The sequence below is a fragment of the Haliaeetus albicilla genome, chromosome 10 (assembly GCF_947461875.1).
Source record: "Haliaeetus albicilla chromosome 10, bHalAlb1.1, whole genome shotgun sequence".
NCBI classification, from domain to species: domain Eukaryota; kingdom Metazoa; phylum Chordata; class Aves; order Accipitriformes; family Accipitridae; genus Haliaeetus; species Haliaeetus albicilla.
In genome coordinates, this window is record NC_091492.1 from 42,025,714 (window position 1) to 42,041,432 (window position 15,719).

Below are 15,719 nucleotides of genomic sequence, written 5' to 3' on the forward strand. Positions count from 1 at the left end.
GCATACACTCAGAACATACAAAGTCACTTCTCCGTCAAACTAAGAGCACTTGAAAGTTACCCAGCATTTGTGATTGAGAAATGACCTGCTCCACACATGCTCTTCATCCTGCCTCAGGCTTAGACCACATATAACTTGTCTGAAGTTCAGACTGAAGGAACAAGGCATACTGAGCAACTCCTAGCAGGAGGACAGGAGGCTTTTTACTGAGGTTTTGCCCTCTAAGGGCAAAATTCCTCAACAATTCACTGCAAAATCTCAGTTTGACGGAGTTATGCAGGCAACTGATCACACATCTGTTGCCAGAACTTCTTCCTTCCTACCCATCCTGCCCCTCACTTCTCAATGAAAAAGCTAGACCTTTTCCAATATGAGATTTTTCAAAGACGAAAAGTAAAAGCCTAGTCACCAGTCAATACTCTTGCTACAATGTACTCAGAGAAAGCATCCAAGAATAACAACCAGTGGCTTCTCAATACACTTTACTAATCAAACTCTATCCAGTCTGTACCCCCAAACATAACTGCTCTACTGCAGCTCCTCCCATTCTAGACATGTTTAAAAAAATATTACTGAGCTCAGAACAGAGTTCAGTTACAGTGATCAGGCAGGAAAACAGAACGAACCCTCGGAAGCAAACAGAAAGGAGAAAGGTGGGAAGAAGTAACTCGAAAGCCTAAGCGAGCATTACTTCTGTACTTTCAACAATGGACTGGAGCCATCCTTCAGAATTTATTTTGCTTTACTCAGTTGCCAAGTAAATTGAAGCTAACAGAGTTCATTAATGATGACATATTTTAAGATGTATCTACTCTGTAATTACTGTACATCAGCAGATTGGTCCTCTGCAATGTTCATTTCAGTCATGAAGAGGATGGCCTACAGCTCACTGGTTCATTATTAAAAGGAAGAAGATAGGTTTATTTATATTACTAGTCCTACACAGAAGAATTGGTTTACATAGCCTTATTTAGAATATATACAATACACCAAGTGTTCACTCAAGTTCTCTATCTTCTAAACTAGCAGTAAATTAATACCAAGACAAGTTACTGTAAAACCGTTATTATGCTGAATTGGAAAATTTAATACGCCAAAACACTAAAAGCATTCAGAAGACTAATTCAACTTTCTCTTCAACTTTGGAAATGGTTCCAGCCAATTATCTTTCAAAAATAAGAATTTCCACAACTTTTTTGATATATCAGCCACAGAATAGTCCATTTAGATCACAACATCTGATGATTTCTTAAACAAGCAACATGATTGCACAGTCCCTAATGGATAGTGTGGTGTTGCACAAAGATGACATTATTTTGCAGTATTTTAAAAACCTGTTCTACAGACTACCAAGATGCACAGAACACTGTGCTGACATACTACCTGCTACAGCTCACGTTCAAGAGAACTCACTAAAGGTATATGCAACCAAACCTGATTCAGAGGAAGACAAAGACTGGTAAAGAAAGATTTGGGGGATGGAAAGGAAAAAAAAGAGAGTCAGAAATCATGATTTCAACCAGTTACAATGAACAAGATAGCAAAAATGGCATTAATGCTTGAAGGTGTGCTAGCAGACAGATTAACCAAGAAAGAAATGGTTCCATACTGGCTAAAAGAGGAAAAAAAAAAAAAACCAATCAAACATATTGCAGTACAATTCCATATCTTCAGAAAATAAAGGTTAGCAAATTTTTTTTAAGTGAACATAAGCCTCAGAAGACAGACTTTCAGAATAAATAACCTAGATAACTCTGTTCTGAAACGAAGTTGTATTTCAAGATTAAGTTATTTTAAAATAAGGCATAAAAGTGTCAGAAAAATAAATGCAAAAGGTATTATTGTTGACTGAAATAATTCAATGGAATTGCTTTCAAGCTGAAGTTTTCTTTCCTATTTTTGGAGAAAGATTGAAGAATTTTTCAGCTTTAGGTACCAATTTTATTTGGGAATATGAGGAAGTGTATTTGCTTCTGAATTGGACTGAAAACAAATCCTGTAGTGCCACTGTTTTTGCAGAACTGAAAAGACCCCATACCGCCTACAAGGATCTTAAATTAGTTTAAGCACAAAATCCAGCTTGATTTTCAGAAATTTAAGAAAGACGGTATCTGTAGTTTGTGGAGGTTCTTGCAGTACACTAAGCAGAGCTATAGCTGTAACTACAATAATAGTTCCAACAGATTTAAGTATTCAAAACTAAGGCCCTCTAAATATCTACAAAAGCCCTTAAGTCAATTCATTACTGATACAGTAAGTGACAACACTTGTGTTTGGCAGACAGTGCAACTGGGAGTCCTGACAAATCTAATTAACAGCACATCAGGGGCACTTAGTTTATCCTTTATATACAGTGCCAATAGTGAGTGTATAATGAGAAAAGCAGCTTAAACATTAGTGGGACTTCACTAATTGGTCACCAAGTCCTGATTAAGCCAGGCTTCATATATAATTATTGAAGTTCAAGTGTCTGACACAAGTGTATCCAAAAACACTTAATGAAGATACTAAGTCACTTCTAAACTACATAAATAAAAATAAGGCACAAAAAAAGAAGAAACAGACAACAGAAATGTGCAACTGATTTTCCTGAACTACTTGCCATTTGTATACCCCTAGTTCAAAATATTTCAACTGTTTAAATAACTATCTTTTAGAAAAGTTACAAAAGCATGAAAAATAATGTACTGTCTCAACTGCATTAAGTAATGCAAATATTTGGAATATATGTAGACATTCCAGTACCCTTATATATATAAATATTTGTATATACAATAAATGTCACCAGCAAATAATAACTACAAGAAAAGGTTTTACAAAATCCAGAAGTTAAAGATGACAAGAGCAGCTTTATGTATTTGTTCATTTACATTCCTTAGATCAGTAAAAAGATCCTTAACTTCAAAAGTCTAGAGATAACTGATCTGCATTATAAACTGGAATCCACAGAAGTATATGCCTCCATATCCCCCCAAAATGGTGAAAGAGGTGACCTGAACTGTGTAACTGGCTGCACATGGAAACACAAAGATCCCAACACACATAACCCGTATATCCTGGCTTCCTCAAAATCCTACAAGGAAATGGTAGCTATAAATATATGCTAAAAATAGATGGATTCAGAGTATTTCAGAAGGAAAAAGGCAATTGAAAGTCTCAGGCACCTCACCAAAAGCAAACTTGTGAAAGCCCCATGATACTCTGTGACAGCACCTTGAATATTTCTACGGGCTCAAGTACAGCACAGGAAAACAGGCTACCTTTAGAGGCAGTAGGCCAGATGGTATTTTTCTTTCTCAAGACATAAAAGGATAAGAATTCTGCTAACAATTCATTTCAAACTGGTAGATGTTGGTCAGTAGTATCTTGCTTCTGTGTTGGAAGCTCACTAGGAGCCAAACAACTGGAGCTTACAAACAACCTTTTACAAGATTCTGCCACACCAGCTTACCAACCACTGCCAATTCTTGCTGCATACCCTCCTGCTCATACCATTCTGCCCACATTTTGGAATTTCTATATGAAATGAGGGACCCACAATCTACATTGTGGCTGCCAGAGACACACAGGTACTCCAAAACACACAGTGCAAATACCACAATAAATTTCATGAGCAGCAGTCCTGCTTTAAGGTAATGCTGCATCCCTACAAAGAAGTCACTGCAATAATATAACATCCGTTATCAGGACAAGGGTGTACTTAACTTGAAAAGAAGGAATTTCAAACTCATGTCTATCAACAAAATGCAAAATATCACAGGACTGAGCAACTAACGGCACATCTATAAACGTCCCTTATCTTTTATCTTTGCTGTCTGGCCCAGTTGCATGCATTCAGCAAACAGCTGTGTTAAGACACTCTACAGCACCATTTGAATCAGCTGAAGTGGGTATATGCAGCATACTAGAAGCACTGCTCCAGTGACATCTTCCCAATGACCCCATGTGGGGAGTCTTTCTATTGTTCCCAGGACTTTATCTTGATTGGCAAGGGTCAAGGAATCTGAAGAATCGGTGCCTGGGGTTGCTTTGCCACTGTCTTTTTAATGCTCTTACCCCAGGAAAAGAAGAGGAAAAGGTTGGGTCATTACCATGACGAAAGTAGTCCTCAGTGGTAGCTGCTACAAGTATACCAATCCAGGTTCCTGTTTCATTTATTGAAGGACATCCATAAAAAGTAAGAGCTGTAGCTACATACCATAATATAGAGCTGTGCAGAGGTAATGCAAACTGGGTCATATATTTAATATATTCAATGAAAATTTTACAGTATGCTCTGTGAGAGTTCTTTTAGAAAATACTGTTTTATTATTTTCATTATTAAATGAAAAACATCAGACAATTGAATACAGCACACTCCTTAATTTATAGCTTATCTAGAAAGTTACTTTGGCAATAAAGCATGTGAACATTAAGACCTTCAGTCCACAATGGTTTTTTCCTGCACAGCATGCTAACATTTTCTATCAAGAATTTTACATACAAGATTTTTGGAACGTGACACAAACAAAATAACCCAAGACTACCAGTAGCATATATCTGCAACAGATAATAGTAATTAAAATGGTAGTGCTTGAATAGCATTTTCCCAAACCATCTTAATACTATCCTTAAGTTGTTAATAATGTTTTACTGTCTTCTGTCTATAAAACTTAAAAATACATTATATTTATTAATGGTATTAGATTAATATACTTGATTATATTAAATTGCTTTAAAACATATTATTAATATAAGCACACTGATATCAATGACACCAGCTTTTGTTTAAAAAATGCATGTGAGAACTCTTATTTTTATAATCTGTATTTTATACCTATTCCTTCTGCTAAAATAGGAATGCAGACCATATTCCATTGGGTACACTACCCAGTATTTCAGGGTAGGTAAGAATTAAGTCAGCTTTAGCACACACAAGATTACCAAATTAAAAAAAAATTTAAAAAATCAAAACCAAAAAACCGACCAAACACAGACATAATACGCTAGCTTGGTGTACAATTTTACTGAAACCATAAGACTGAGAAGAAACTCAGCAAAGATGAACATAACATTTCAGAATTTAAACCTCAAAAATATGAAAATATTTGTCTGGGAACTAAGCCTCTTAAACTGAAATAGAAAAGCTTATTTTTACAGGGGTAGGAAGAATTACTGAAAAATACACGGTATTTCTTATTACTCAGTATTTCTGTCACATTTATTTTGACAAGTCAGGAATAAGCACACATTATTTAAAATTAAATCAGACTGATTTTTATTACTTTCCTTCCTAGTCTTTCCTCATTTATGATGGTGTTAGTTGGCAACACTGAACACACATATTACTATAGTATCACTATACACCATTTTCAAGAAACACATACGATCACATCACTGAATTTTTCAAAACATGGTTAAAATACAAGTACACAAACTGGCAAAATTAAAACAATTTATATGGCATATTTTTCTCAAATTCAAGAAAATTAAAACCTCCAGTTTTAAATTGAGATATTCTCACTGCATTGCAGTGAACTGTACACGTGCAATCAATCAGTTACCATTTCTCAGCTGAAGAATTCAAACCTTATTAAAAATTCAAATAGATCACTTAAACTTGTTTTACCATGCTTCCACTGAATTATGTCATCATTTAATGAAACAGCTTAATACCATTTGCCAAAAGACACTATCTGTGGAATGTTGTGTGCCAGGACCAAACCTCCACATCAGATTCAGACAAGGTGCTCCAGCCTTAGGCAGGCACTAGTTCCACTAGTTCCCAATTCCTCCTGGCACAGCACTGCACTTCTCTAGGGCTCACTAAATCTGATGTTTTCAGATGAAGACACTGACTGACAGGAGCTCCTAACATGGCAGAAAGTGAATGCAGCTTGCAACGTTGCTTGCAACAATGCTGAATGTCAATTTTGGTATCACTGATCTAGATTTTCCTTGGCTAAGTCCTATGACTACTCCCAGAAAACTGAAGGCAATGATAATTTCCAGGATCTCAAAGAGGAAGCAGTGCTTAAAAGTGTCTGCAGTCTTCACGTTTTGATGCCGCTGATTAATGCCCAGTTTGATGCTTGCAAAGAAACGAACACAGCTATTGAGCAAAACTGGATATGGATGTACTGACTGAACTCTGTTACAGTGGTAAAAGTTCATGGATTAGATCTAAGGGAGGAGAGTTGACAAGTGAATGCTTAGGATACAGCCCATGCACTCATAACTCAGAAATTTCTATATTCTATCAGCATCACATGAGGTTGCCATAATCAACTGTCTTATGGGACAGTAACAAACAGAAATCTGTTTGGAAACTGAAATTAAAGAACTATATTTCACTGCAGCCTAACTGTAATTCCACTCTTTCAGCCACACTATTTCAAGCACACAGAGGGTAATGTGGCTACCTAGATACCATTCCTATCCTTCAGTCTTCTCACCTAGTAACAAAAAAAAGAAACAAACTCTACTTCAAAATATTTCCCTGATGGAACTTTTTTTTCTTCTTAAAGCTAAAAAACCCTAAGAGACTTTTGGAAGGGAGGATGACCAATCAGTTATTTAAGCTACAAAAAGCAACAATTTTTTTCCTATGTTCTTTACATTTAAGCAAATCAAAACCAGCTTAACGGCTTATGTTAACTTGCTCATGCAGTTCAAAACAAACCGATTTTTTCCCTTAATTTCCTCCTACACACCAAGAAAACAATCACAAAAATAATTAGCAAAGATTCTTGCATAAGATGGTCATAAATTTGTCAGTAAGATGTTAACAATTTATGGTGGTGCTTTCCTAAACCAAAAAAACCCATACAAAACTTGGAAAGTGATTCTGCATAGACTGTAAAGATGAATTTTCACCACACACTGGAAGGCACTATCAATGCCTTGTATCAGACAAATTCTGTAAACTCCAAACATACAGATCTCCTTTAGGAAGTTGCGTAGATAAGTAAGCAAGTTTGCCATTTTCCAGCAGTAGCGTGGAAACATATTTTAGACACGCACTGCTGTAGAACAGACAATAAAACATAAAGAATTATTTAGTAAGTGACACATAATATTAAAGATACTCAGGAAAGAAAACCCACAACTTCTGCGCTAAATTTCCTGTCAAAAGCATCTGGTTCGCACAGTAAACAAAACAAAACAGTATACGGATCTGTCTAACTCCCTCTGCTGTTCCATCACTCCTCCTGAAAAGACCAGAAAAGCTCATCTTGCATATTGTTTCTAATACTGCCTCAGAAGGTCATCTATTGTTCTTAGACCTCCTTTTCACATCTCAGGACTAACTAGGTCACGGCCACTGCCATGCTCCACTTCGTCTTTGACTTCATTCTAAAATCACAGACCTCCCCGCCCTTCTCCTTTAATGCCATTCACAAAAATCACAGGCCCTGAATGAATTTATTCCTTGAAAGCCAGTGGCATGGGTTTTAACTCCTTCCCTCTTTATTTATACCCAGTCCACAACTTTTCAGTATATTCCTGAAATGAAGTTAGTAACTCAGGATGTTGGAAATTTGAGATGACTAAGTTCACCACAAGTATAAAAGCAGACTTTAGAACCATTTGTATATCTTTGCCAGAATGACACCTGCTCAGTTTTTCTCCATTCAAGGGGGGTACATACCTGTACAGATCTATCTCTGTTTCCATTCAAGGAGAATAGTGCACGCATTTTCAACAGGGATTACCTGTTCCCAGACTTCAACCTAATCACTGTACGTACATGCAACTTATTTCTAGTATTTTATATATTAACACGGGTTTAGCTACTATGTTTTAAAATACCACTTTTTTTTGTTAATGAAGGCATTATCCACAGTGTTAAAATACCTAAACACCCTCAGTTGGCCTCTTCTTCCTGCGACTGCTCCTTATTGCTTTACCTACAGCAAGCAGCTGCTTAGAGCAAGAGTTTCACAAAGAATTTATATGGAAATTAACAGGAATCACTTAATTTGTGTAAAGACAGCTTTTTGTGCTATTACTGAGAAAGAAAGCTTAAAAGATTAAATAAAAAGTGTCTGGACAAATTAGTCCCCAAAGCCTCCTGCTGTTTGCTGCTACCGTCCACAGTTGACTCTACTGTCAACTTTTGCAGTTTTCACTACCATCTTTCAGTGAGATTAGTTAACTCCAATGACATATTTATAGCAGAAAAATTAACAACCTGAAACAACACAAAACCTGTCTCAAATTAGGCCATAGTTATTATTGCTAAATAAATGCTTTTAAAATGGTGTGTATCCATAGGATCTATAGTGACAAGTACTTTACAAAAAAACCCAAACAAACCACCAACCCACACAAACCAACAATAAACATTATCTTCTTCAAATCAAGAGTCTAGCATTCAACCCTAAAATTCTCTAAAAGAATGTCACTTTTATATACAGGAATACTTCAAATACAATTTAAGTTCAACATGAATTTATTTTTTGTAACATGTTCCAGACCAGAAATATTTATGTGCATACTGTACATATATTTACAAATGTAATTATCCCCTATGGATCACTGCACTGTACAAGTGATTCAGTGTTACACACATGTAAATAAGACACAGAATTCTGCCAGAATTCTAGAGTAATGATACTTTCTATGCCAGTGCTGTTGCTGTTTTTGAAGACACCATCTACTGTATCAGATGCTTCACTTCTTAAATTGATACACACTAGGAACAGACATGAGACTCACAAATACATTTAATCTGAGCACTAAGGATGCAGTAAAGTTGATAAAACAAATAGCTTTTGCTGAAAGGAGCTGTCTCCCTTTTCCAGAAGCTGGAAAAGACACCACTTCTTATGTCACTTTAGGGAATTAATCTTCCAGAAAACTAAACTAGATCTTGGTGTGATCGGAAAAGCAGGAAAGAAAACACAAGGGAGGGAGGAAGGTGGTTACATACAGCCAGGACAGGGAAAGGTATGGAAAAACCTGGACCTTTCAGTGGCTTCTTGCCATTAGATCGATGTGAAATCAAGAGTTACACGCATACAGTGTAAGTCTGCTTAGCTACAAAGCGTAAATAGCAAAAAAAAAAGATATCCCCATGCTATGTTAATGTTTTCTTTTTTTAGAAAAGGAGACAAATCCATGTTTAATTACTGCATTATATCTTAGAAACAACTGCTGTTTGGAAGTACCTGGTTAACACAAAATCTGTTACAGAATGAAGCCAACTATTTGTAGTATTACACTGTATCAGAGGTAAGACATTTCTGTTGTAAGACAATGCAGTGAGATAAGAGATGAGAGAAGGTATGTACGATCTACAGTACAATTTCCACCTGTACCTACAGCTGCCATCAGACACGCTGTTGTGACTGTAGCTACACTGGATGAAGAAGTTGCCACCCCACTTCCTCTCCACTTACTCATTACCTTCAAATCTTCCAGTATAACTGCATGTTTAGTCACTTCCTAACCCAGTTCTGTCAAAATGATTCCCGTTAGAAAATCTGTGTTTCAGCTTAACTCAGATTATTTTTGACAGAACTTGTTTAGCGGATGACTATAAATGCAAGTACCAGAAGATTTGAGAACATTGTAACCTTTAGAGCTAGGAGAGGAAACAGCAATGAGCAAGTGGAGACAGCTAGCCCTTCTCCACGGTTATGTTGCTGCAAAAGAAGTGCATTAATCAGAAATACAGGTCTGATTTGTCAGCCTGCCTAATCAGTGAAAGCTGTATATCAAGGCTGGCATTAAAGAAAATATATAAGTAAATCTATATACTACTTATTTTACAGCTTAAAATGTCAGGTTGGGGTTAAGTGTCCAGAAATTGAAATAATTTTTTTAACTACCTGGAATTCTGTTGTATAACAAGAGAAACAGGCAGATGCTATTCAAAAGATATTTTTAAAAGTGGTATTTCTGTGGAGTTAAGGGATAAATACTAACTTCACCTTCTTATCTTAAATTATCATAACATGACCTGAAAAATTACTTAATTGCTTTCCGTTTATTACTGACACGAACAAATAGTGTCTGTGTTTTCACTTGTTACACAGTAAAAGAAGTGGAAAAACTACCACCACAACGCAGCATCAAATTAGCATCATGTAATACACAACATTGACAGGAACAGTACCTGATGTATATAGAACACCTTACCTTTTATTAACAGGCTTCTCATCCTTGTCATAGGGTCTTATGAACCATTTTCCAATTCTTACGAAGTTTTTATCCATCAAGCACCTAGAAAATAATTACAGCAACAATTACTAGTTACATCTTAAGATGTAATTAAAAGCCGTCTTTGAAGACAGTAAACCTAAGGGATTAAGCAGCTGAATTTCCATCATATTGAAATCAACTTTGTAGCTTTTGGGTTCCATGTAACTTTGCCAATTTCTATTTTCCCACACTAGTCATAGAGAATCACTGTCTAATCTTATGATGATGTCACTGATACTGATCTTCACATATGCATTTTCCCCTCATCTCTGACAGAGTCTTTTCTGCTCCGTGCTACTCTTCTTGCTGAATGATCCATCATCCTATTTTTCAAACTGCTCTTCTTGAACAAAGACAATTCATAGCAATGATTCTTTTCTATACAGCGTTTCTCTCGGACTTCATGATAAAGAATATGCATTCCTGTATTTTTGGCATGTAAATGGCATAGTATAGTATATGAACAACAGGAAATTGTATTAAGGAAATATTAACAATGGACCATTTTTCCTTCACATGATCCACAGCATGATTTCAAGTGTTGAAACTTCCATAATTACTGTCTCCTCTCAGAAAACCTCACTCCAACAAACATACTCCCACGTCACTAAATTTAGAGCAGTAAGTTACCCGCTTTCTGTGGTCACTTTAGAAGTGCAAAATTTCTTTACAGAAATTGTACAATCTGTGGCTTTGAAAAAAACTAACGGTGAGGATACAAAGTAATCAATAACCAATTCAGGTTGACAAGGAGTGCTTGATGCCTTTCTAAGTCCACCTGTACAGATGAATCACACTAGCAATATGCCAACATCATTTAAGTATGCTTCATACATTAAACATGCAGTTGAACATACTGCCCGAGGGATCACATACAGAAATTTGTTATGAAGGAATATTTTCCAGTAAGGTAAATATTATGTTTCCAAAATTCTGAAAAACTGGTCATTTGTTGCTAGTGGTTTATTTACTATCACGAGCAATATACAAGCTTTCCCTATACATTTCATATCTAACCAGTATTTCTTTATTTAGGTGGAAGAACTATACTTCTCCATTCTTCAAAGTTTTCCAATAGTTTATTTCTATAGCAGTTGCTAGAAATCAGCCAAAACAAAAAAATTAAAAATCACATGCAACCTTCTGGGGAAATACATTCTGCAAGGTTTAGAGAAACTGCATGATCTATACTTCAAAAGCATACCTAGAAGACATAGATAAGAAATGGATGACAGTGTACATACTAATATGCTCCTAATTCTTCTGTATAAACTTGGCAGGGTTTTCCAAAGTTGAAGCTAGGCTGAAGAAAATTCTAACAGCACTTTCTCAATTAAAGCAAAAACAATCCAGCTCAGTTGACTATACCAATATCTTAAACTGAGTATGAACACTAAACCAGCGGAGATCTAAAGAGGCTGCTCTTGTGCTGGTGGGAAAAAAGTATGCTTCAGCAACGGTTTCCCTAGGAAATATTTGCTATCAGACAAAGTCTGTCAGTGTCAGCACACTTTATACAAATAAAAGGAAGTCTGTGAAGTTTACATCAGTTCCCTAAAGAAAATGGTATGTACTAGCAAAAAACATAATAAATTTTCCCCCATCTCACACACACACACTTCAATGCCACATCATCATGTCTCACGATGGCAGGTTTAACTGCCTCAAACTAATGCTACTTTCTTAGAAAAAAAGTCTTGGTGGGTAGACTTGGCCTTAAAAATCAGCCAACTGTCACATGTTAAACTAAATCACAGGTTATTTAAGGTATAATCCCATATGAAATGGGAAACATGACTGCAGAAGCATGGATCTCAAAGATTTGGCCGAGTGAACAACTAATGACAGTATGGCGTGATTTTTGCTGTATAAGCACTTAATGGTAACTAGTCTTAACAGTAAGCTGTAAAAATGAACTTGCATAAAAAAAAAAAGCTGGTCATAAAAATCCCAAATGAGTAAACACTTAAAAGCAGTTATTTAATCATATGAAATAAGGACATAAAATACTCTGAACTCCTTGGCTCATTTCTCTAGTTAAGGCTGAGTGGTATTTTCTTCCTAAGCAGCACACCTGTTAGAGCATTTCACTGTCATTTGACCCCTCATATTTCTGATTTTTCTGTGAAAAAAATGACCTGACAAGGGCACACCAATGATTATGAAATAATACCATAATATTTTGAGTAGTATTTCCTTAGATCTTCTAACGTTTTTTACATTGCCAATTAACATAAACTTCTGATTGCTGATTTGGGTACTGAGGGAAAAACCAAACCAAAAAAACCCCACAAAACAAACCATAGTTGCATAAATACCCTTTCTTACCCTTCCCAGGGTTAAACACCTCTCCTCCCTTCTTCCTAGTCCCAACTTCCCGCATTTTCATGGCAGGTTTCACTCGGTCCCTCTCACCTTCTCGGTGAGGTGATGGGTGGAGGAGGTGGTGGGGGTCCCCAACCCCACGGGGTAGGCCGCCATTTGCTTCCCGCCGCCATTTGCTTCTCGCACTCCTTCTCCGTGGGCTCCTCTGGCTAGCAGGAGGTTTGCTGTGTGACAGAACCGGCTGGAACCGGTTCCGAGCCACACATGGCAGCTGGCAGCCTCCTCCCACCCGCTCCCTCCAGTCCTTGTACCAGCTGGATTACCCACAGCTGTGGCTAGTCAGAAAGAACAAACCACCCTGCTAAGCTAATTACGTCTTGGTGGGGCACAAGAGGTTTCCGGGAGAAGGAAAATCTGTCCTTTGCTAACTGCAAAATAAACCAGAAAAAAACCACAAAACTTCAGGCACGAGCAACAGCCCTGTCACTTTCTGATAAGGTCAAAAAGAAATTCAAGACTTCTCTTTTATTAATCCTAAATACAGGATAAAATGGGTCTTTAAAGTCTTATTTCTCCTTTTAATAAAGCCTACACACTTATTGCTATTATTTTAAATGAAATAATTACAATGTTAACTTAAGATTTCATATGGCAAACCAAAAAACCCAACCCCAAAGTATATAACTGAAAATAAACGCAGCTATACTACCGTAGCTAATTGGATAGATATTCAGTAAACCATCATCCTAAGTCACCTTGACAACTACTTCATTAAAAGACTCCTAAGAACAAGGGTGTTCCTGGAGGCGTGCCTCCCCAGCAGCTCCCATCGGAGAGCAGGTCAGCACAGCCTTCCAGCTCCGGAGCAGCCAGCCCCACCACACCTCGGCCGGAGCTGCTGTCGGAGCGCGGCAAGAGAGCGGTGGGATCTCTCCCCTCCAAGGGCAAGAGGCCGGGACTGCGGCACGAGGCAGACTGGCTTTCGGTGAGGTGAGATGAGGCTTTCGGCAAACACCTGGTGTGTGTGGACCAACTGTGTGTGGAAGACTACTGCTGAAAGAAAGAGAGCTCCCAAGACTTTTCGGTCACAGCTGGATGGAACAATTCTGCTAACTCTGCCAACTGATTTCAATTAAGTTATTGAAGAAGAAAAAAAAAACCCAACCCTTAAAAATTTACTTCACAAGCTTGAAAAGGTCCAATGCATAAAAATATCCACCAGGAGTCATACTCAAAAGTCAGGTGGCCGGGTACCACAGATTAATAAACACATATAAAATTATTTTGCCCTTTTATACTGCAAAGCTACAAAAGAGCTAGTGAACATGCTGGACTTGGAATTTCATTTTTATACTTCTATTCACTCTAAATAGTCTACTACTTACGTAAAAATCCCCTAAAAAGACTGATAAGATAAAAAATAGGAAATACAACAACTAGTCCTTTTCCCGTGTACATGCACATAGGTAGCCATTCAAACTTCACTTGCTAGCAGATATGGACAGGTAACTAACAGTCAAGGGGGACAGTTACTACAGTCATGGAAACACAACCTCAGGAACATAATGCAAACCTGATTAGTAGTAAATTACATCAAAGCAAAGAGGATACTAAATGAGACAAGATAAGAGTATTTTCAATTAGCTTATTTTCTGAACGAAAAAATAGTCAATGCTACTTTCTGCAAAATTACAGTAACACAAAGGTACAGGAGAGGTGCATTACTTTTTTGTTGTTACTACTATTATTATAAATCCAGAAAAAGTGGGAATAGCCTAATGACACTTAATTCTGAGAAGATGTCCAAATTTGTAAAAAGAAGGACCGAAGTATAACACAGGAAGGTGATGACCACCTGAAGAACCGCAGTAACAGAGAAGGAATAAAATGCAATAGTCCAAGATGCAACGTCATACACTGAAGGCCTAATAACAAGATAATCTTCAGTAAGCTTAAGAGTTGATAGCTGGATTAAGAAGAAAAAGCTGTAAGTGTATTAACTAATCAGAGAATAACTTTGCAGTCAAGTCTCTCCCCCCCCCCCCCCCCCAAATATGATCAAGACAAAACCAAGAAATCCTAGGATACATTAGGCCTGTTAGAACCAGGAACTATTAAACTCCACCCTGAATGTTGTGCACAAATTTAGTCAAATTGGAACATGCACGTAACTAGGATGATTGAGAAGAACACAGTTAAGATTTTTGAATGTTATCTGTTAAGATATGTACTATTTAACCTCGTCAAAGGGGTTGGAGGTCAGATACAATTATACTCTGTAAGCACCTCAAGAAGGTGAAAATTTTTTTTTGCTTTTGAAACAGCTCCCCAATAAGAATGCAAGCAGACATCTATATCCACATTATTCTTTGTATGAGCATTTAATTAGTCTGCACAGCATTTTATGACACATTACCAGAGTCAATGACTTAAGAGATCCAGCTCTATCCTGCATCTCTTGCACTAAAGTTCTACCTCTAAAAAAAAAAGTGATTTAAGATCAATAATAATATAAATGGTCTGTAGATATCCCGCATTATTTTAAATATCAAAATGAAATATTTGAGTGCAACAGAGTTGTTCTTACCTCTCCAGAAGATTATGAATTGCTTTGAAGAGTAGGGTCCTACACTCATAGGAAAGTCCATTCTCCCACAATCCTTCTTCCACCACTACAAAAACATAAAATGTCAACATGCTCAGAATAGGGAAATACAAACATTTATACAAAACATAACTCCAACAGCTTTAATTTTCAACAGTAGCATGTTTCATGAAACTGTTTCAGCTATTACCTATATTGCCAAAGTAGCTTTAATCTTTACTTGCTGAAGGCACCAACTTTGAATTTAAAAAAAAAGAAAACACTAAAGCATAAAAGCACACACGTTTGTTCGTAGCATTCTAATATTAAAGCAGGTGGGTGAAGAATTCATGATTATTCTTTGCCAGGACTGCTGAGAGATCCTTTAAAACTTAACCGCAGATGCAGACAATCAAGAAAAAGTGAACCATTAAAGGTGTAAAATCAATTTACATAACTTAACATTAAACAACTACCCTGAACCTCTCACTGTCACACTCAAGTAAAATTCCTCCATTGTACTGACTTAAACTATTGCAGTTTAAGCAATACACAGCAAATATATGAAATACACAGCAGGTTTTTATGCCAAAATAAAGACCATAAAGATGGTATCAAACTG

At 36.8% G+C, this 15,719-nt stretch overlaps 1 protein-coding gene across 1 annotated transcript in view; it reads right to left on the reverse strand.

Moving 5' to 3' along the window:
- MED13L (mediator complex subunit 13L) overlaps positions 1–15,719 on the reverse strand; it is a 204,317-nt gene that overhangs the window by 93,340 nt on the left and 95,258 nt on the right. Inside the window, exons 3-4 of the mRNA XM_069795321.1 lie at positions 15,101–15,185; positions 10,126–10,209 (exon numbers count right to left, since the gene is read on the reverse strand). Coding sequence (XP_069651422.1) covers positions 10,126–10,209; positions 15,101–15,185 — 169 coding nt within the window. The remainder of the gene's footprint in view (positions 1–10,125; positions 10,210–15,100; positions 15,186–15,719) is intronic.